This window comes from Pleuronectes platessa, chromosome 7 (assembly GCF_947347685.1).
Source record: "Pleuronectes platessa chromosome 7, fPlePla1.1, whole genome shotgun sequence".
Classification (NCBI taxonomy): Eukaryota; Metazoa; Chordata; class Actinopteri; order Pleuronectiformes; family Pleuronectidae; genus Pleuronectes; species Pleuronectes platessa.
In genome coordinates this window covers 5,682,942-5,705,700 of record NC_070632.1, presented here as the reverse complement: position 1 = coordinate 5,705,700, position 22,759 = coordinate 5,682,942, and the positions used below count along the sequence as shown (strand labels likewise).

The window sequence follows — 22,759 nt, the reverse complement described above, 5'->3', positions numbered from 1 at the left end:
CTTTGTCCACGGTTTGTCCTCCTCAGAGCTCCACTGTTTTAATTTCAAAGGTTTTTCTAATATTATTCACCTGCTCCCTTTTCCAGGAGTTCCTAAATCTGCTGAGTCAGGGTCATGTGGATGTGGTTGTGTGACTGCAGAGCGAGCTGTGTGATTTAAACACTCCAGGCTTTGAAGGTCAAACATGCTGGTGTTGCATCAGTGGATGTTAATATGTTCAGGACTGAGTGTCCTGTGGAAAGATAATTCCTCTTCTGTGCAGCAAAGTCAGAATGTGGAAGAGACTTAAAGGGAGATGAGTTTGTTCTTACGTCACTTAAGTTATGGGATGACCTACTTCAGAATTCATAAGCCTTTCAATTAATTTAGAGTTTATATTAGAATTACAAATATAGGTTCATCTGATTCCAAGTCTTTTACAGTTAGTCTGTTTTTAATAATAACACCAGTGTTTTCTCAAATTATAACCCAATAGCAATATTATACACCTTGGCATCGCTACTTTTTAGAATGTCAAATACAAATAAGTGTGTTTTTTAAAGAAACTGCTTGTAATAAAGAACTTTCGAGCCTGTTCGGATCAACCTCTCTCACGTGTCCCAGCTTCGAGTTGTACTGACCTTTGTAGAGAAAGTGGACGTCGTCAGGTAGAGGCTGGTACTCGGGGGGGAAGGACGGCCCTTTGTGCTCCAGGAACTTCCATTTCAGACCATCTTCATACTTTTCTTCCTCCCACCTGACGGAAGCAGAGTGACGGATAAAATGAGGATAAGTTCTGACAAGGTGAAGTTTGCTCCTCTCTGGTCCCCAGTAGCTTGTTTAGTTCGATTGTGATTGTGCAAGTGTGTCTGTGTGTGTATAAGAACTTTTACTTCACTCTTTGTGAGGATATTTTTGAAATTCAGGTTGAGGAAGTAGAGATCTGTCGACCATCCTTATATACAGTCCATGGATTTAACGTTCAGGTTGGAATTAGGTTCGAGTTAGGGGGGTTATTGTGAGTGTTTAGGTTTGGGTAAGGAAATATACTGTCAATGAGCATCCTCACAAAGACAAGCTGTGTGTATAAGATAGATACAAGATGAAAAAGAAGCATTTTAAAACCATCTCCAGCGACTCTGCTCCTCCTCTTCCTTCTTTTTGATCTTCAGCAGTTTGGCGTCTTCAGCCTGCTGCTTGGTCCTCTTAGGTTTTTTGGAGACTGGGTGCTCTCCTTCCTCCTTCTTTACCACCTGTGCCGAGAAGAATACAGCGAGATGTAAATTTAAAAAAGCTCCCACCGTGAACCTCATGTCCAGAAAACCTCAAATAGTGGGAGTATTGTTGATGGAGACAGATCACCATAGGGAAAAAACCCATGTTTACCTCTTCTTTCCTCTTCTTTGACTTCTTTTTCTGAGCATCTCCGGCACCTTCGTCGTCCGGCTCATGTTGCCTTTTCTTCCCCTTGGAGCTGAAGTTACCAAGAGATTATTTTCACCAAAAAATATAAATAAACACCTTTAAAATGCAGCTTTGTCAACCATAATCTAATATCAGGAAAAGCCTACAGGTAAAACGTCTGTAATTTCAGGCCGATAGCCAGCTTAGATGCCAGGTCACACTTACGTAGTTTTTGCAGTGTGATGTGAGGAACCCTCCAAGTGCTCTTCTTTATTTCTTTTCCTTTTCGACCCTTTCTTCTTCACGGCAAAGTCCTCGTCCTCTGGCTCCTCTTTCACCGAATCGCTGAACCACAACAAAGAAGAGAGTCAGCAGAATACAGAATTCAAATTTTAATGACTGTATAATCTTAGCACTAGCTAATACTGTTTTTACATTACATGTCATCTCATTCCTATCTGACAACAGTACGATTTTTGGCCATATATAGTTATAGTTAAATACTGGATGAGGCTTTAGCTTAATTACCCACCCTTCTTAAAATCCAATTAAATTTAAATAGATTTTGAAACCCTCCCTATTTGACCCTGATCCTAACTGCTGTTTTCTCCTCTATCGTGTATTGTAAATCTCACTTTAAATGTTGATTCTCAATCACCCTGACTTAACATGCTAATAACAAGGCAGGAGCTTTCACTGCTGCCTGCCACACGGCTGCCTCGAATGGTCAGACAAAATTAGCCTGTCATGCCGAATAAGTTTTTTTGTGGTCACTGACCACAAGAAATCACAAATAATGACGGGAATTATTTAAAACAGTAATGATAATGCCATAATTATAGCAATTAGACAAGAAAAACAAATTACATCTGAAAGCTTGGATTTCCCTGCAGAGTGAGGAATGGGTGGGTGGGAAAATGGGCCTAATTAAGAAATCAACTAATTACAGTCACTGCTGCTGATAAATATCAATGGTCTCCAACATTCAGTGAAGGGAGAACTGCGATATTGATTTTGTATTTATTTCAAGTGTTTTTATGCTTCTCGGTGACCTGGCTCTGCTCCCTCCATCCCTCTCTCGACACACACACACAAAAGACAACAGACACAACTGTTTACTCAGACTGGCAAATATATATTTTTTGTCTCCACTAAGAGGAATGATGCACACAAGTATTTGCATATAGAGCGGAGAGGTGAAATCACAGGAGGAGACAGATTCAGGAGGTGTTGTTATACCAGGTGTGAACACACAAGCTGTCAACTCATGATCAGATCTCTCAGGACAGATGTCGACACCAGGTATAAATGAACCAGTCAGTTGATTTTTGACAGTTATTTTGCAATAGGACTCAAGATAAGTAGGAATAGTGATTTTTCATTCACTGAAAGAACGATGAGGTTTTTTTCTGAAGTCTGGAGAATATTATTTGCTTGCTGAGGCAAATCTGTAGCACAAGGCTTCATTTATTATGGTGTGTTGTGACAGATTTTACTTTTATCATAAAACTGCAGCTCCGGCCATTGGGATATTTCAGTTTTTGCAATTTCAATAATATTATAATTAATTGTTGAGCACTGACTGACCTTTTACATCATGTTCATCATTTTTTGACATTTATCCAAAAACCCTTCTGCCGAGTATTATTTCTTCTTCCAGCAAATCCTCACAGGAGAATCTGCACAGTCAGTGCACGACTGACTACACTTACACAAAAATCCAATCACACTGTCATTCCATACTCCGGTTCTCATGACATCCTTCATGTAGTCATCATACTGACAATACAAAACTATTGGTGTAAGGATTTGGAGAGAATCTGCCTGTGTGTTTCAGGACATTCAGTTTAAATAAAATATAGTAGATATAATAAAATATAGAAAAAACTGTGATGGAGCAAGTTTTCCACAAATTATCGAACTTTGCACTGTGTGTTTGAATTATTAAACTGGTTCCATCAAGTTGCCTTTGTATGAATCTGTGTCCCCGCTCAGAGATGAAGGTTTTTTTTTTTTTTCTGTATGTAATGCAGAAACTCAACTGCCTTCCATCAGCTGTCACAGCATGTCCCAATCCCATTTATTCCTGAGAAGAGCACTGACAAGTCTATGCTCTTAACCTTCACGGTCGACAAACTACAAAAGCCTTTTGTATATCCAAAATGAAGAACACATTTTTGAACATTCCCCGTGTTATTTTTGTATTTTCAGATCGTAACTGAGGATAAGCTGCTCAGCTCTACTACTCAATGTGAAGATATAAGAAAGAAAAGCGTGTGTAGAAATGGTCATGTTATTTTTTCGTACAGACCGACTGCACCACTGAGCAAAATCCATAAAAAGCTATAAGAAGGAGGGTGGGTCACTGCGTCCATTGACATTTACAGTCAGTGGCTCTAACAGCCTTGTGTTTCTTCCATAACTCTGCTGCCGTAACTTTCTCCCCCGCATGAAACCCACTCAACCATCACAGTTGCCACCTGAGCCCTTTCTGAGGGGAGAAAAAAAGAAATAAACCCTGAAGGGGAAACATTAAAAGGCTGAATTTGACAAAAAAAATAGTTTTTCAACAGTCATCTCCTTTAAAATGTCACTCATTGTTTTTGGGGCTGGGCTGAGTCTGCATCTCGGAAACAATCCATTAGCAGCTGTATAGAAACACCGCTGTGAGACAGATTTGACTCAGCACGCCTTCGGCCAAAGTCTGGCATCCTAGCTACGCCCTGCTGAGCATCCAACTACTCAAGCCGTGCATTCTCATTTATTACTTTTTTGACAAGCCGCAGATATTTGTCTTCAGTGCACAGTCAAATTAAAAGCATAAAATGGGAAACAGCTTCTTTTTTTCTATAGCCCATGAACATCAAAACACAAGGATTATTTTCCATCACCTCAAGAAGGAAGAGGAGATAAAGAGGAGTCTAAATTGTGAAAAGTAAGATTTTTGGCACAAGTATTTCTTCAGTATATTGTTCAGTCTAGTGAAATAAAGACTTCATCCCTACCTGAGACCGTTGGCTGACTCGTGGGTCTCTTTCTTCGGTGTTCTGACCTGAGGGGAGAACATGCATTTAAAGCTTAATAAAACAAAAAGTCATTCATAAAGTAGTCTGCAAACGTTAATTTAACCAAAACAGGTTATATCATATCTTCTAGGACTCTTTGTGTGTTGATTTCTACTCTGATGTTAAATCTTTGACTGGTTAATTTATTGTTTTTTGATAAAGATCTTTCATCTGAGGGCCTCAGAGGATGAGATCATAATCAACTGTAATCGATCAGTCTATCTGCAAGATAATAATCAATTTTAACATCAATTATCAAGCAAAAATACAAAACCTTGACCATTTCCAGCTTCTACCAAGTGAGAATCTGCCGTTTGATACATGTGTCTAAAACATTTTGGAATGCTGAGATGTCACCATGGGGATTTTTCAGCATCTCCTGATATTTTACAGACAACAACTTTGTATTCGACTGACTGTAAATATTTAACTTTCAAATCAACTTTCGATAAAAACAGGAATGGGAGGAAATGCAAGGAATATGAAGTCATGTTATCAGATGAATTGTTACCATTTAAACATAATCAAAGCACTTCCCTAAAATAATTACTTCCAAAAGCCTTGATATTGAAATGCATGTGCACAAACTGGTCTTGAGGATTTCAACAGCTGCTGGAACAAGCGTATGCACATGCTGGGGCTGCGTCAGTGTGAGCTGAGGTTAGCAGGTGACAGGGGCTGGAAATTCTAGCCTGGTATCTGATATGCTGCTTCCAGAGAGGGCGAGAGTTATGGAAGGACTCTCGTGACCACGACACAGAATTTCCATTGACGTAATTGTGACACAGGTCACATTTTAGCCAGATGAAAAGCTTGATATTATCGCCTGACTGATAAATCAGTTGGCCAATAAGAACAGCTGATGTGATCCCTTTGCATATCGCTGTCAGTGTTTGTTTACCAATGTGTACAAGTAAGAAATCTATCATTTTACAGAATGAACAACGCATATATATCATTATTATTAAATTAAATTTTCTACAGTTACATATCTTTATCGAAAAGTTTGATAAATACATCTTACAAATTATTGATTTAAAAAAATATATATATATATACAGACACACACATCGGTATTGTGATTTTTTTACTCCCTAATATTGGCATCAGTCCCCAAAAGGGCACATCGTCTATTCAATATAGAGCAAAGAGAAGAAAATGTGATTTACCTTCTTAGACTTTCCATTATCGGTTTTCTCTGCAGATTTATTTGGCTTTGTGCTGCTCGTCAGGTGGTGGAGATGAGAATGGGATGACAATGAGAGAGAGAGAAAAGGGCTGGTTAGCGATGCAGTATTTGTAACACATGAGCAGTCAAGAAAAATAGTACAAGTGCAAGAAATAATTTTCCATATAACTTTGACTTGACTGAAAAGGCCCCTAAGAGAGAGACTCAGAGTCTGAGCTGCACTTTTCAAGTGAGGGCATATTAAGCGGATGTTAGATTCCAGACTCTGCCTGGTTAGCATCGTTCTACTTTCTGACAACGATACAAAATGACACAGATCAGACAAGCAGTGTCCCAGAGGATCCCCCAACAGCTTTGAACATGGTTCTTTTCAATTTGACCTTTCCAGACTTCAGGGCTTGATGTATCATAGAAGTGAGCACTGCAATTAAGTTTTATTTATTTTTTTAATCCAAATTGTGAACATCTGACTATGGCATTTTAACAGTTAAGGGAGGAGGTACTTTTTCTTTGAGGGGAAAATTAATTCCATGAGTCTTACAGCAGAGGATGATAAGCTGATCCTTAATCAGTAATTCAGTCAGTGTGCTGTGAAATAACACAAGGTAGCTGGGCTGTCACACAGAGAGCGGCCTGCTCTGCTGCCAGCAGTGCTTACAGGTGTCTATTCATCTTTCTGCTCTCATCAATTACACAAGCCAATGACAGATCGCTCTGCATTCATTTGTCTCTTCACACACGCACGGCAAGAAACGTATCAGATATCAAGGTAAATTAATTTATTCATATGAAGATGGAGTACCTACTGTACTCCGTGAAATTAATGCGTGCACTTGATGCCACCGTCCTCTTCGAGAGCGGGTGCAGCACAAGTAACCCTTTGTTGTGTCCAGATTCATTTATCAAGGTCCCACTCTCCAGGACATGTTTTCTGGACAATTCAAACGGTCAGATAATTTAAGTGTGGGTCTAGTAGTATTGACACTTTTAAAAAATGATGCAAGGTTGATGATTAAGTGTCTGAGTTGCAGGTGGTGGCTACACCCATCACTGTTAACTGCACAATAAAGTCGTTTGATTTGTTTTGTTCCTTGAATTAGTCGAACACTTCATTAAATCGTGGCAGTCATTCAAATAATCACTTATATGCAGGTCCCTCAAATTAACTTTAGAGTTGGAACAGAAAATGACTATGCTCGACCGCTATAAATACTTCAACGTGCAGTACATTACATTATCAGGTTAAATGAAATGTGTGCATTATTGTCAAAGGCTTGATTAACAGGTTTGTTGTTACATAAAACCTAGGGATGCACCGAATAGAGAATTTGTGGCCGAAGCCGAAGCCGAATAATAATCAAACGCTTGGCCGAATACCGAATACCGAATACCGAATGTGGTTAAGTTTTTCATTATTTATTTTTTTTAATTTGCAAAAATAAAATACATAGACATGATTTTCAAAGAAAGTAAATGTTTATTTAACATTTCTGACATGTTGTGCAAAAAAGTGCAAAAGTTGGCACAAGTCTACTAAGTAACAGTAGGCTATAATGTAAACAATAATGTAAAGGCTGAGGTAAATAGCAAGTGTGCTTGTAACATCAAACACTTACAGGTACATAACATATCCCTGACCAGAACAGATTTGTCATCAGAAAGAAACTGACATCTGAGACAAGACAACCCAAATTGCTTTACAGACAAAAACATTAAAACAAAACAACTGTGCCTGTATCAAGCCATAGGTCTACTTAAGGCCAATGTATGCTTCTCCGTTTTGACGGACACGGACAGATAGGACCGCCCTCTCCAACGTGGAACGCCCTCTCCGTGCCTCTCCGAGGCTCCTCGGAGAGCTTTTCGTGCAGCTCTCATTTTTCTAACTACACGTCGAAATGACGGACAGCCCACGGATAGCACTTGGCTGTGATTGGTCCGCTAACGCCAGCATTTCGGAATGGAAACTTCCTGTTCCATTCCCTACATCACAATAAACCAAAATCACAACTACGACTCTATGATTAATGTGACAAGTGTGTTAAGCCAGCGGCGTTGTCCGGCTGACGGTGGCTGGTTAGAGCACTTACAGCATGTGTGTACGGTCACATACGGTTATAACGAACTTTGATAACGGGGCTAGCGGGCTAGCCACCATGCTAACTGCAGTGGGAACAGCGCAAAAACCCGCTGACTTTAATCCCACGGCTGTCATGACACTGTTTCTCAAACACCGTCAGGTTAGAAGCAAACACTTGGTAGTAGTTAGTATCGGGTGTCCGTGCTGACTGTGTGTGGAAGCTGGGGGGAGCTAGCTGCCTCCGTGTAGCTTCAAGCTGTTGCAGCTGTTGAATTAGCAACGCAGTTTGGAAACAAGACCGGGGAACCGCTGCGTTAAGACACAATAACAAAAGCATTTTGACCCGCTGGGTGTCACTTTATTCAGCAAAAACTGTCGCGTCATCAACATCCTTTTTCTGTTAGTTGCCATCGTTCACTGTGTGTGAGGAGCCGGGAGGACGTAAATAAACCAGCGTGGACTTATTCTATATACCTCATGAGGTAGGCTTGTCTAAGCTCGACTTTCGTTTCGCCATCTACTGTTCTGGCGGTGAATTGTTTTCACAACAAAAAGGCTCGTAAAACTATAAATCATGGCCTCAGTATGCTTCTCCGAGTCTGTTTCGGAATGACGGACGGATCGGACGGACCCTTTTTGATTTATAGTTCTTCGCGGACATCTTTGTTTACGTTTATCGCGTCACTAGACGCTGTTTGCTTGCGTCATTAAAACGCGCCGCTAATATTCGGCCTTGTTTTTCACTCATTTTACCGGATACCGAATGTGGCCGAATGTGGCCTTTTTTGCAATATTCGGCCGAATATATTCGGTGGCCGAATATTCGGTGCATCCCTAATAAAACCCCACTGGCCTTTTGTCGCAGGAGTTCCGGGAGAGGGTATAACTGTTATACTTACACGGAGTCCGTCAAACTAAATAAGCTCTGAACTTTATGGAGACAATGTAAACAGATACATTATCCCCCCAAAAAACTCCCCGAACCCATAATTCTGTTTGTTTCTTCCAGAAACAAAAACATTTTTTGTTACCCTGTCCCTGACACACATGGTTATTCCTTCTTTACCCAGCAATCATGACTGACCTACCCTGAACCTGATTCTAATTTCAAAATTCCTATCCAAACCCAAACCAGCGTAGGGTATTCACACTCTAACATGTAGCCCATTTCCACTCACGTTCTCCCCGCGGGTTGGATGTGGATCATCTTATTGAATTTTACTTAAATGTTAATGTAGTGCTACTTCTCCATAGACAGGGTTAGTGACAGTAACCTGAAACAAAGTTAGCTTCAGATGTCTCTCCAGAAGAACACAGTACGGTGATCTGCAGGATCCTGTCTGATTCATTTGTAAATCAGAAAACTGACTGGATGCATATGACTGCACCAATAACAAGATGATGATGATGTTGTACAATGGGATAGATAAAGGATAGCAACACAAAAGCTTTATGAGCTGACACCTTAAGCACCTACGTTAAAATGACTGTCACAATGGGAACAGAAAAGTGCTATACGCAAAAGTAACGCAAGGTAACCCAAAAGTAATCCTCATAAATGACCTCACCCTGACCCTTCGATGGCGCCGTCAAATTTCATTTTCTCTGTGCAAAGACCAGTCTGGATGTGTCCTGGCTTTCTGGTGAACATGTGTGGACTGTGGTGCACTGAGGTCTGGTGCATAGAACAGTTAGTGCTGAACACAAACACACAACCGCACAACACACAAACACACACCTGTCTCTGATCGTGATTTCGATCGAGTCTCCTGCATCCAAAGCGCGTTCATCGCCACTCAGCCTCTTCAGCTTCCGGTGTTTGGGCTTCCCGTCTCCTTTCGCCTCCTTCTCTATCCCCATCGCTCACGCGGACCTTAAGCGGAGTGAAAAGCCAACCGGTCATTTATGTTTTAAAAAAGAAAGAATCAGGGTTCACGGTATCAAACGTGTCAGGACTGATTTAGCATTAGCACTGAAGCTAATTAGCTAATTACAATCTCTATTTCGCGTTAGCTTGTCTAGCTAATTAAATTCCATAACATGTCCGCGGGGTGAAGCTCAACAGTTCATCACTCTGCTCACTCACCGGGTTTAATGTCGGCGGGTTCTCAGTTGTTTCCCGAGTGACAGACAAACTTCTGCGGTTGTAGAAAAGACGAGACGTCGCGCGGGGAACTTGCCTTAACGCGCAATAACGTCATTCCGAGTCGAGCTGTGATTGGCAGAGATCTCCAGGTTGCATGGCTTCAGAGGTGTTTCGGCGAAGTACGTCACTTCCGGTACTTAGAACTTCCGACGACCTCTCATGTCCTGTGTTGTGTTCATGTGTCGCTGAGATTATCCGTTGTTGTCTATCAGAATTCACTCACATGGCTAATATGATAAAACTAGTTATTAAATCCATCAATCAATAGATCAATAAACAACATTTTATATGTTTAGTTCATATTCGGAAATTACAATGGTGCAACATCCAATATATCATTAACTGAGGAATCCCTGTCCTTGGACGGACAGAAGTTCCACACAACAATAAAATATCAATATTTACAACATTCATGTGAAAAGACAGTGTGTTACATAATCAATGATAATCAATATCAATGATTATATTATTTATAAAGGAAATTGGCTGGAAGCATTGAAAGCAGCAGCCTTCACAATTCTAATGAGATTAGAGTAATTTAATTAATTGTTTGTCTTTGTTTAATTCAATGATGAATAAAGCATTTTCAAATCAATATTTGACATCTGACAAAACTTGAATTCGAATACGTTAGGTTCCATAAAATATATTTGTCAGTTTCCATAGAATAATGTCACTGTCTTTGACATGGGCTTTTTATTTCCTATTATTCATGTTTACTTTTGATTCCCACATAATTCTGAGTCTGTTCCGTGTTTTAACCTGTTTGCTGGGATTTAGTATGTTTTAGTGTTATTTGTCTCTATTTATATTTATATATGAAACTTTTTTCATTTCATTTTTGCCCATCTTGACCAGGATTCGCTGGCAGATGAGGGTTTCTATTTCAATAGGGTGTTCCTGTTTCAACAAAGAATACATGACTAGAAAATTAATAAATGTTTTGTAAATAGGAAGGATGAGGCATCTTGTCATTGACTGACAAAACCTGAATCCTTTTTACTTTGTGTTGCATTGCATAGTATTGCTTGGAGAGAGTAAAATGTATTTTGAACTGCATGTAGGCTATAAAGGTTATATATTTATGATGATAAAAACAGTGACAGGAGCAGAGATGGTTCGACAGCTGATAAATAATGTAATAAAAGCAGACAAGCACTGGTGCTGCAAAGTTGCACTCAACAGGGGTCAAACAAGAAAATCTTCCACAGTGACCTCAACCTGACTCCTGATTTACCTCTTGTGATGCGCTTGTGTCACTCCAGACTCTTGGTTTATGTTATGGAAGCATCATCACATCTCGACTACAGGTCTGCAGTATTTTATCCTCACTTTAACTGCCCTTTGTAGAGAGAAATATTTTCTGTCTTTTTTCACCTTGGATGAAGTGGAAGAGTGCAGTTCTTTTCCTCCCATATCCTTCTTTAACCCCAAAGGCAATAATAAGTCACAGAGACAAATGTACAGTGGCTTAAGATGATGTGGAGCAAGTGTGGCTCTATATATGGCACCTTTACCAAAACCTCAGCTGCTATGAAAACTGATGAATGTGATAAATCAAATAACAATATTTACCACAAGCTGGCCAACCATTTTACTTCATATGCACAAAATACTAATCGAAGGCAATCTCCAATAAGTAGATCATCTGTAAAAAAAATGTATAGTCTATTCTACCCTTATTTACAAAAGCAACCACATATAGTACCTGAACAAAATTTTAGGGGCAGTATACTAGTAGAAGAAAAACAGTGCCTCAAATTACTGCATTATTAAGAAACATATATTTATTTTACATATAATATTGTAATATTTAAATAAATATCTGTTTTTAATGCTTTGTTTGTTATGAAAATTGTATTGAGTAAATAATATAAACCTATACCAATACCCATGGGATAATAGGTAACTTGTTCTGTTGCAACTTCTTTGTAGAATTGTTTGGGTCCTTGACAAATAACTAAAACAGTTTTTTTATTTAATTGATTATTTTAACTCATTCTAGAAAGATTTAAACATGTTTTTATTTCTTCAGATCAGTGACACTTCCTCGTGTCTAACGTGTTGACATGGCAGCTGCGCTATCTCTTTAAGAGGCAACCCGGAAGTGGTTCGCTTCCTGTGTGTCTCGGTCACAGGTTCCAGGGCGGAAAGCGGAGCTCCCTCCCAGCGATGACATCCCTCCCCTTCATCTGGGCCTTCCGCAGCGGTGTGAGGTGCTGGCGACACCGGGCTCTCCTCAAAGTGTCTCCCGGGACCCATCGCTGGTACTCGTCCCCGAATCGCAGCGGCTTCTCGGGCATGGAGGACATCCTGGCGAGGGTCGTGGCACCGTTACCCACATACGAGACCAGGGACAAGACGCCACCGCCCCCTGAGTCCCACAGCCTGGACTTCATGCACTTCTACAAGAGCCTGGACAAGGAGGACCGACCGGGGCTCCTCGCCCAGCTGTCGCGGGACTTCGGGGTGGACCACCGGGGCGTTTCGGAGCTGGCCGCCAAGCTGCAGGACTCTCAGCTGCGGGACCCGGCGACCGTGCTGCAGGTGGAGGACCGGCTCCGGTACAGCCTGACCCCCCGGTACAAGCAGCTGCTCAACCACATAAGCAGGGTGGAAGGGGGGGTGAAGTTCCTGGTGGACCTACGCGCCGATCTGCTTGAGACACTCGCGTCCAAGTCCAACGAGAGCTCGCACGTAAAGGTAAAAAAAAAAAGGCGTTTGTTTACATTGTCTACGGGTGCGCGTAGGGGCCAAATAGCGCGTTTGGCTTTGTGTTCCGTTAATAGCTGGGCCTTGAAGTGATTTAGTGTTTTAACCTGAGCAGTGAGCAGCTGCACGTACACAGGCCTCAGCTGCACCCCCCACGCTGCCCCCATCACACGGCTCACATTCCATCACAGCTCGACCTTTGCTCCAGTTCACCTCCTGAAGGAAACTGCACAGAATAAAGATGATGTTTTTCCATTTCCTCAAAGCTAGGAAGGCTTTTTTTGCAAACAAGTCCGACCGAGCTTCTCACTTTCAAGCCCCATTTCACTGCTTTCTTCATATTTTCCTTGCACAGATCAGAGGACAGTGTGGCTGCCTTCCACCTCTGTTAAAATAGACCCTCTATCAGCCATGTAATTAATTTTTTTGAATGAATCTCTTGAAGACAAAGTGAAAATGAAAATTGAAAAGAAAGGCCATTTTCCCCATCACACACACACACACACACTTATGCAGATCTCCTGCTGTTTGACCCCTTAACGCCACATTGTTTGGCAACTTCCTCTTCAGAAAACCCAGCTTTCCAGTCTCATTTACCTCATCGCCCAATCACTCACGTTCAGTCAGATGTAATTACAGTGCTCAGCTCAGCTCAGCACCGAGATGAGGCAGTTTTCATGCACTTCTGAAATAAGACTGGAATAATTATTCAGGTGGCAATCTTGCTGTCATGTTAATTCCAGGCACTTAGTTTGTCCAGGAATTCAAATGAACAGACCCGTGTAACACACTCACTTCTCTCTCTGCAGTCAAGTGTCTACAGACTGGGTTTGACCGCTGAAAAGGTAGAAGAAATATACCATAGATGTTTAATAACACATTGTCACTAATTCAATGCACACATGGGTTAATGTAACAGGTTAACTCTTTTGTTAACATAGTTGATAAAGTATTAGCTCTGTAATGTGTCTGAAATAAGGAAATTATTAGGAATTACCTTTTTCAACTAACGGCACTAAAAAGCTTTGATGATTGATTTAATATGATATTAAATTGCTTGTTTTTCACGTGCAACAGCACTCAACCCATTAGATAGTCAGATTACAGGTGTAATCCTAGTTTGTATTATAACTAATTTTATAACCCCTAACACAATTATTGACTTTAATAAGAAAAAAAGCTTGAATAATGACACAGATGTATTTAAATTTGCATTTCACTAGTCACAATAGTGTGAGGCAGTTGTCTAATTCATTACATTACATTACATGTCATTACATGTCATTTAGCTGCCGTTTGTCCAAAGCGACATACATTTTTAGAACACTCAGCATTTATGAGGGGCCATTTAGGGGTTCAGTATCTTGCCAAGGACACTTAGGCATGCAGATGGGATAGAGTGGGATTCAAACCGGCAACCTTCTTGTTGCAGAACACCCGCTCTATCCCCTAGGCCACGCTCTCCCTCATTAGTGCTGCTATTTAAATTCTTTCATTGCAACTCCAGCCGTGTTTAAGATAATATCTGCCATTCAACCCCCAGTGTGTATCTCAAATCCGTAATGATGGCTCTGTCTCCCTACGAGATGGACTAACACCGAGACGACATGAAACTGCAATTATACATCGACCTGTGGCTTTAAAAGCCTTTTGTGCTGCTGGATTTCCTGTTGTGCCTTTGGCCACCAGCAGCTCTGTTATTGCCACTGGAACCAGAAAGCCCCTTCAGTGTACAGACGACTGTGACCATTCACCATCGAGAAAGATGCTTGAGTTTTGTGTTCGTACAAAACAAAGCAGACTTTGCTTCACGGTGGCCGAACCTGAAACGCACTGCAGCTAAGATGGATGCCCTGTTGTGTCCACTTTTTTCTCAATCACACAAAATGAAAGGCACATTAATGGTTGCTGCATTGTGGTGAGATGCTTTTATCAACATGTACAATACGTGCGCCATTAAATGCTGAGAAGGACAAACAGGTCCTTTTAGGTTTTTTGAGTTTCAAAGCCTTTGTGACTCATATTATCAAATGTAAGGGCTGTTGAGTAACAAGATTTTATTTTTTCGATGCCTTTACTGCACATTCACCAGAGGTCGTCTACTCTCCGGCTCAATATGTGTTTTATTCCTGCTGAGATGTGGTTATGATGCATTTATTGTCAATAAGCTTTTGTTGCTAAAAAGGTCTGAGCCACCTACAAACCCACTCGTACTCACTGACCACCTTGGTTCTGGGGGTGCACAGCAAGATTTGCTTGTTGTCAATGCTAGAATCGATTGCGCCAAAAATGAGAAAAGGTCACAGGAAATACAAAAGCTCTTAGTACTTGTATCGACGTGCAAGGCAAAGGGGAAAAAACTGACAACAAAAAAAAAGGCAAATAATCAAAGTAGCTCTGAAAAAAACACAATTTCGAAAATGACTCAAGTCTGGAATTTGCAAAGGCTGCAATTACCCTGGTTCTTGCAAGCGTGTCACTTTGAATTCTACGCTAGATTAGTCTCTCGTGGTTGGATAATTGATTTTTTGATATCGCTGCTCACTCCTTCTACCTGCAGGCCTTTCATTTCCCCCGCTCACCTGTCCACAGACGGAGTGGATGAAAGATTTAACGACAAATCAAAGATGTCAGTGGGAGTTGGCTCGCTGGGGATTACACAAAGTATCACAGGGGCTATGTTCCCGCCACAGATAGACTCCCAGCTGACAAGTGGCGCGCGGCCCACTGGGGTAGAGGTGCTGGCGCTGCCTGAGGCTGACCTAACACTTTGGCAGCCGGTGGTCCTTTGGCCCCGGATAGACAGACTGCTCCATCCAGGCACTGCAGTGTCTATCGCTCCGTATAGTCACACACTGCACAGCTTGTCTTTGTAGCAGAGGCTGCATCCGCGCCTCGATGCATCGATACAGCTCCAGAGTCAAAAAGCCTCATTCTCTTTCTAATGGAGTCCAGGATTCTCTTCTTCCCCCTTCCCCTTCTTGTCTCACCTAACCCGAGGCTTTGAATGCGAGACCCTCACATTTCAAAAGACTTCATCTTCTGCTGGGTCAATGGAGTACACGTCTCACCTTCTTTTTGTGTGGGTGAGAATTGCCTATCCCCAAGTGAGCGGCTGCCCTCTCGCAGGTTGTTGATGCCCTGCGCTTCCCCACAGAAATGCCAGACTGGGATTATTTTTTCCATTATAGATTATTTAACCTCTGGCGGGGCCTCGTGAAGTCTGAGGAACATAAATACACATTTATATATATATATATATATCCATTGCAGCCTTTTCATACTCTAATCTTTTTTTCTGCAGCTGAATAATGTGGAATACATGTGGAGAGTATTGATAGTGAATCTCAGAGAATCTCACCCGGCATCTCTTATAACCCCCTGTTGTGTTTGAGCTTGTTTGCATCAGCCGTTATTATGACTGACGACTGGGCATTAAAGGCAGCCGGAGGTGGAATCATCCCACGGAGCAGCCGATATGAGCTGCGTTTGTGTGTCTGAGTGCGTTGACGTGCGTGCACCACGTGCGCTTGTTTTGTGTGTTTTGCAAGAGATTTGCTGTAAATGAAGTCTGACCTTTTGCAGGGAGACAGACCTGCTTTGAAATGGCAAGTTATTTATCGAAGTGACTTCTCTACACCCATCGCAAGCTCTAACAAATCACTGCTCATAATGTGAAAGCATTCAAACAGCATTTCAGACTACCAGGGGAACACACACACACACACTCTGTAAGTGTGTGAGATATGGATATGGAATCTTTCATACAGAAAACCCCGAACATCATTGCTGTCAGGTGAAACCAAAGCGCTTGTGAGGAATACGTGCTTATCCAGTTCTTTTAATAGTCATAAAAAAAACGTATATGTCTAGAGAATATAGTTTTAGTGCTTCCTCTGCTTAAGATATAAAATAAAGAGAGAAACTTCTACACTTTGCTCGTGTTTTGGAGACGTTCACATCTCACACAGGACTCGGAAAACTTACTGTAGTAGATATTATTCGTTTTCTTCTCCATCAAGTGCTTATGAGATTTACCTGCACACCAGTGTTTTGGTTGCATATAATAAAACAGGACCCTATACCACCATCAAAAAAAGCACTGAACTTTAACTCTCCCCAACGTCTCTGAATGCTGAGTTGTCGGAACGAGGAAGAGAATGTGGTGGATTTTGTTTTGATGATCAGATGAACTTACTTCTGAACTCCCACCTTCTCTCTCTCACACCTTCTCTTTCTTTCTCTCTCTCTCTCTCTCTCTCTCTCTCTCTCTCTCTCTCTCTCTCTCTCTCTCTCTCTCTCTCTGTCTCTCTCTCAGGACCTGAATGGAACGTTGAAGAGCTTGCTGTCTGAGTGGTTCTCTGTGGGTCTGCTCCGACTGGAGAGAATCACCTGGCTGTCCCCCTGCGAGATCCTGCAGAAGATCAGCCAGTAAGAGCATTCATGCACCCGAACAAACATTCAAAAGAGAAATGTTTCTCTTCTCTGTTTCTGTCCCAATCTCATTTCATTTTAATATTTTCTTACATAAAAATTGTGCAGCGTGAAAATACACCATTTGTCTAATTTCTTTTCAGATTAAGCTTTACCTATCAGATCTTTAATACACGTTACAGAACACATCAGAGCCAAATGCCGTACTACACAGATCGGGATGCAGGTCACATTTTAAAACAACATATAGATATATTTTGAGAGTCAAATTTGCCACATTATCATTATACAGTACACGTTTAAGAGCAAGTAAAGCTTGACAGCTCAGTGAACAGTCAAATAAAACCTGAAACTAACAGTCAGTTCTGTCAGGTATGAGGCGGTGCACCCCGTGAGGAACTGGACCGACCTGAAGCGCCGAGTGGGGCCGTACCGCCGCTGCTATGCATTCACCCACGCCGCCATGCCCGGGGAGCCCCTGGTGGTTCTGCACGTGGCCCTCACCGAAGATATTTCTGACAACATCCAGGTGAGAGGCTCCTGTACGGCTGCAGGCTGCTGTGATGGTTTGTCTAGCTTTGAGAGTTAAACATCTGGGATTTGCCGCCTTGTTCCTCCTCCTCTCTGCTGACAAATGCATCACTGCTGTGTGGAAAACAAAACCTAGACCTTTTAAAACTGCTGATCCCCGTGGGAGCGACCTCTTCAGAGCTCACTACCTGTTATGTTGTGTACTGGGGAGAAAAAGGAGTTTTGACAGCAGTGAAATTTGAGAGTATTTCAGGCTGGGATAAAGTGCATCTCTGAAAAAATTGAAAGAGACTCGAGTTCAGACTCAAGTTCTCCCGACCAGAAGCCACTCGTGTCTGAATGAGCCGTCTCTGTTTCTTTCTCAGAGTATCGTCCGTGAGGTCGCCACCCTCGATTCCGAGGAGGACGTCAACAAGATAAACGCGGCCGTCTTCTACTCCATCTCCTCCACCCAGGCCGGCCTGCAGGGCGTCGATCTGGGCAACTACCTCATCAAGAGGGTAGTGCGAGAACTGCAGGTGGGTGCGGCTGGAACTCAGAATGTAATGTAGGTGCACGTCACGCAAAAAACAAAACAACAAAATGTTACTGAAAGAAATATTAGTAGTACAAGTAGGAATTTATGTGGCAGCCAAGAAAAACACTGATACCATTATTAAGCTGTCAAAATAACTGTACTGATGTCTAACAGTTTAACCCTAAACTTTTAATATAAACAACCATAAATACAAATACAGCCAAAAAATGGAAATTAAACACGCAATCCTTTTGTTTATAGTGTGAAGATGAAAGTGTTTCTTTTCTGATATATTTGTGAAAAGCTCTCTCACCTAGTTGCTGCTTAAATTTGTGTCTTTTAGCACCTTTTATTCAGAAAATATTATTTTAATGAGTCAATACTCAATATGGGAACTGGAGAAATCATCACAATTCGAATGATTGTTACATTTTCGGCTCAGTTTTCACAACAGAGCTCTAACCTGACCCTGAATCATCACCCTGACATGATTGTGTCCGAGCAGAGAAACACAAAATCACTTTTTTCAGTCCTCAGAACACCGACACATCTGGTATCAAACATAATTTAATGCACACAACTGAAGAAACTAAGCAGAATCAATGCAACATGCTTTTTAAACACAATTTCTCTTCACATTGACATAATAAACCGTGTATAAAATTCTTTTGTTCTTTCATTTTTATTTCAAAGGAAAACAACTTTTCTATTTTTAAAATGCAGCAATGATTGATTGTTTGAACGGGAGTAAACAGGAGAATATGAGAAAGAGCTTGAGGTGAGAGAAGAGGCAACATCTGTTATCTGGAAACAATAACCCTCGGGTGTTATCAGCGAAGCCTTTAACCATCCTGTCCCATAACGGCGAGATAATAACAACACATCATGACGGTGCACATGACACGTGCACTGATACAGCTGTTATCTCCTGCAGAGCTACTCACCTGCCTCCTTATGGTGCGGCATCAGAAAGTGTTGTTTGTCTAAAGATGCTCCAAATGCTGAATTCAATTAAAAGGGGCCCCGAGCCTCCAGGTGAAGTCCAGCTGGCTCGGCATCATTCCTGTGAAGTTGAGCTGTGACTGAAGATTTGGGTTTGATTGCTTTTCAGAAGTTTTCTTATCTTTTATTTTTATTTTAGTCTCGATGCTGATATATATATATGCTCATAAATCTCCCGCTTGTTTTACCACTTGCATGAATGCATATACAGACACAAACAGAGCAGGAGGAAAGCCAGTAATGAAATGTCATCCATCCCTCTCGATGAGCGCGGCAGCCCTTCATGTCGGGCCACTCCAGCTCGCACTTGTTAAATGATTGGAACGCTGAATGGAAAAAAAAATCAAAAGCCACTCAGATGCCCAACAGATGGGAAACGGCTCTTTGTAGTGAATCCTCATAAAAATCAGGAGCTTTAAGCCGACGCCTCTTTGGTTATTCACACAACCCGACTGCTGTGATCACTGCGAGCTTTTCACTTATTGGTGTTTTTATTAACGGGGACTCACGGTTCGGGGGGATCACAGCAGATATTGTTTTGCATTTTCATTTTCAGCATTAGGGGCCGTTTGTGTCAGAGGTCGGAAATCAACGATATCGTTGCTGACGTAGAATGTTGTCCTCATCAGGTTGTCCTCTGGATTCATAAGCCAACATCATCTTTAAAACAAATTCATTTAAATTTTTTATGTGTCTGTACTGAACTGCAAAGGCACGGCTACAAATCAGTGACCTTGAGACAAATTACAGGTTTTCAGAAAAATGCAAATGTTAATTTGTGCTACACCTTAAAATGAATTTCATATCCAGATTGTATCTACATTTAATTTTAACCTGTATACATTTAAACCTGGTATAACTATGTGTCTCCAGTGTCCTCATTGAGATCCCATAGCGATCTGATCGCTCTGTCCAGCTAATAATACTTCAAAAGGTTCAAAATGACAAACTGAAAATATTAATCATAAAAATACAAAATAAGGAGGGAGATGGCAGTGACGCAGGATTTATTGTTTACTTCTTCTCCGGCTGGTCTTCACTCCATCTTAAATCCTGATGTCACTGCCATCATGATATATTAATGGAGGTTTAAGGTCAGAGCTGGGGTCTGAAGAACCGTCTCTATAACACTCCACATCGCCCTTCCCCTAAGAAACACACCCGCGGTGCCAAGACTGAACCTAATTGGAGACACAGTTGTTGAGGAAATCAAAGCACAGACAGTGAGTGGACGCTTAATCAAAAGCGGCGTGAGCGCATCTATTTTTTACGGCCCCCAGTGGGAATCGAACCCCTGACCCCGGCAGTGTAAGTGCGTATCCCTGCCCTCGAGGTTACACAAAAGAACCACTAACAGTCTTGTATTCTGCTGAGGGCCTGTCTCTCTGACATAAAGGTGAAGAGAGGAGCGCAGCCACAGAGGGCTCACTATGATGATGGATAGATGAAAGAATGGAAAAAGAAAAGGTCATAGTTGTGATTTAAGGTGAGGGGGGGAGCAGGTCTGACTTGTCTTTGTAGATTAGACCCTGGAGCGCAATTCTGCCTCCTCTCCTCCTTTTTTTCAGCTTATCCTCCCTGTTTTCTTTTTCACCTCTCCCTCCGCCTCCATCCTTTTTTCCTCCACCGTCTTTTCCCTGTCAATCCTGTCCACTCTCGACATCCGAACACTTGTGGAGCTAAACGTGGAGGCTGGGAGTGTGGAGGTTGAGATCATGACACAGCTCAGTGAGAAGGAGGAGAGAGCCAGCAGGACGCGGAAAGTGAGAAGTCTGGATTCTGGAAACGAACTGACTGAGAAATCAAGGGGGGAAGAAAGGAAAACAGTGTTCCAGAGAAAGATGGAGGCAGACAGACGGAGACGTGTCCCTCCAGGGGTTGTCTGACACTTCCACTTTCATCCGTAGCCTTTTATTCTTCTGCCTGGCACATCGCTCCATCACTTATCAAACCAGACGCAGGAGCGCGAGGACGGGCAGAGTGTGAGAGGGGAGTGTTATTCTGACGAAAGGAGAGGGGAGTGGGATGGAAGAGAACACGTGAGATGGATCGGTGCGTGCGGAGGGTGGGTGGGGGTGTCTAGACGAGACAGAGACACGAGGAAGAGGAGAGGGAGGAGAGGAAGGGACGGAGGAGGAGGAGGAGGAGGATAGAATAATAGGGAGGGGAGGAGAAAGGCCATCGTCAATCTCCATCAGCAGAGAAGGATCATGGAGCGATGGAAGTGAATTGTAATTCTGATCCTGTCTGAAGAACCAAAGGCCCAAACAGAAGCCTGAGTGAAAACAAGAAATATCAATGTGTTTCATGTTTTAATGCCGAGGTTGAGGGTTCATCTCCCTGGATTCCATCATAAAAAATGTGATTCTCTCTGCGTTATAGTGAGGATCAGATCTCTGCTCTCTCTCTCTCTCTCTCTTGTTTGTTTGTTTTCTTCGTCCTAAGTCCTTATATCTTATTATGTCTCTGATTGAGGTCGTTCTTCTACTTCTACATCTACATGAACTGTATGTAAGATGTTGTGTTTCAAAATGGGGGATGGAAAGAAACAAACTTCTTCATCCTTAAGAGTTTCATTATTCATCAAACAGTGCGATAGACTTAAGGCAGTTTTTACAATGTGGGGCTTTTATAACACAGAGTAAAATAAATCTGAAAAAGCATAAAACAGTTTGTCTCTCTTAGGGGTTTAATCCACTTTCCTGTCTTCTCTTGTCTTCCAGAGCGAGTTCCCTCACATGGCCCAGTTCTCCAGCCTGTCTCCCATCCCAGGCTTCTCCTCCTGGCTCCAAGGCCTCCTCAGCCAGTACCGAAAGGAAGGCCGGGGCTCGGACCTCCTCTCTGAGCAGGAGTGGAAGGAGGTGGAGCAGGCCACTGACTCCTCCCCCGGCACCCAGACCGTGGACGCCCTCCGGAAGCTGATCGGCACCAGCGAGTGGACGCGCTCTGAGCGGCTGTCCGGTGTCCTGGAGCCCGTCCTGATGCGTCTCTGTGCCTGGTACCTCTACGGGGAGAAGAGGCGAGGCTACGCTCTCAACCCGGTGGCCAACTTTCACCTGCAAAACGGCGCCACCATGTGGCGACTGAACTGGCGCGCCGACACCAGCCCCAGGGGCGTGGCGAACTCCTGCGGCATCATGGTGAACTATCGCTACTTCCTGAAGGAGACGCCTAAGAACAGCTCTGTGTACCTGCAGAACAAGAGCATCATGGCGTCAGACCAGGTTCTGGGACTCGTTTCCCAATATCAGAAGAACAGCAAACTGTGAGAGAGAGAGAGAGACGAGGAGAAGCCCATAAACAGATTAGCACTTGATATCACAATCTTATTATCACATTCTGAAAATCTTTATTTTTGTTTAATTTGTCTTTGATATTTAATTTAAAAAAAAAGGCTCCGGTAGCTCCTTTAAATTAACTTTAGCTGATGATGTTTTGGATTTGAAATCAGACCATTTGTCACATTAACGTTTCTCATCCCATCTTCTGTATTTAGTACATAGGTTTTATTTTCAGCCTCATTATGTTTCTGGCAGAAGGTGTTTGATATTGTGCGAGTGTTTCCCAGGCTGAGAGACCGGAGCTAATGAAGCAGGAGGCGTCTTATCGATGTCTTTCTATGTTCCTTGATAACTGCATGTGATGGTGAAGCAGGAGCAATGAGTAAGTGCAGCTACTGGAATAAATGATGTTCAGAGTC

The 22,759-nt window shown here is 42.2% G+C and overlaps 2 protein-coding genes across 2 annotated transcripts in view; one reads left to right on the top strand and one right to left on the bottom strand.

The window, feature by feature from the left end:
• The window catches only part of zgc:173742 (DNA topoisomerase I, mitochondrial), a 27,731-nt gene extending 15,403 nt beyond the window's left edge, over nt 1-12,328 (bottom strand). Inside the window, exons 1-7 of the mRNA XM_053426975.1 lie at nt 9,456-12,328; nt 5,618-5,669; nt 4,389-4,435; nt 1,609-1,728; nt 1,366-1,453; nt 1,105-1,232; nt 621-736 (exon numbers count right to left, since the gene is read on the bottom strand). Coding sequence (XP_053282950.1) covers nt 621-736; nt 1,105-1,232; nt 1,366-1,453; nt 1,609-1,728; nt 4,389-4,435; nt 5,618-5,669; nt 9,456-9,577 — 673 coding nt within the window. The 5' untranslated portion in view covers nt 9,578-12,328. The remainder of the gene's footprint in view (nt 1-620; nt 737-1,104; nt 1,233-1,365; nt 1,454-1,608; nt 1,729-4,388; nt 4,436-5,617; nt 5,670-9,455) is intronic.
• On the top strand, nt 11,988-22,759 carry mlycd (malonyl-CoA decarboxylase). The gene is made up of 5 exons (XM_053426971.1): nt 11,988-12,566; nt 16,894-17,006; nt 17,382-17,538; nt 17,906-18,058; nt 21,783-22,759. Exons 1-5 carry the CDS (start codon nt 12,036-12,038, stop codon nt 22,326-22,328), a joined length of 1,500 nt encoding a protein of 499 aa, XP_053282946.1. The 5' UTR covers nt 11,988-12,035; the 3' UTR covers nt 22,329-22,759.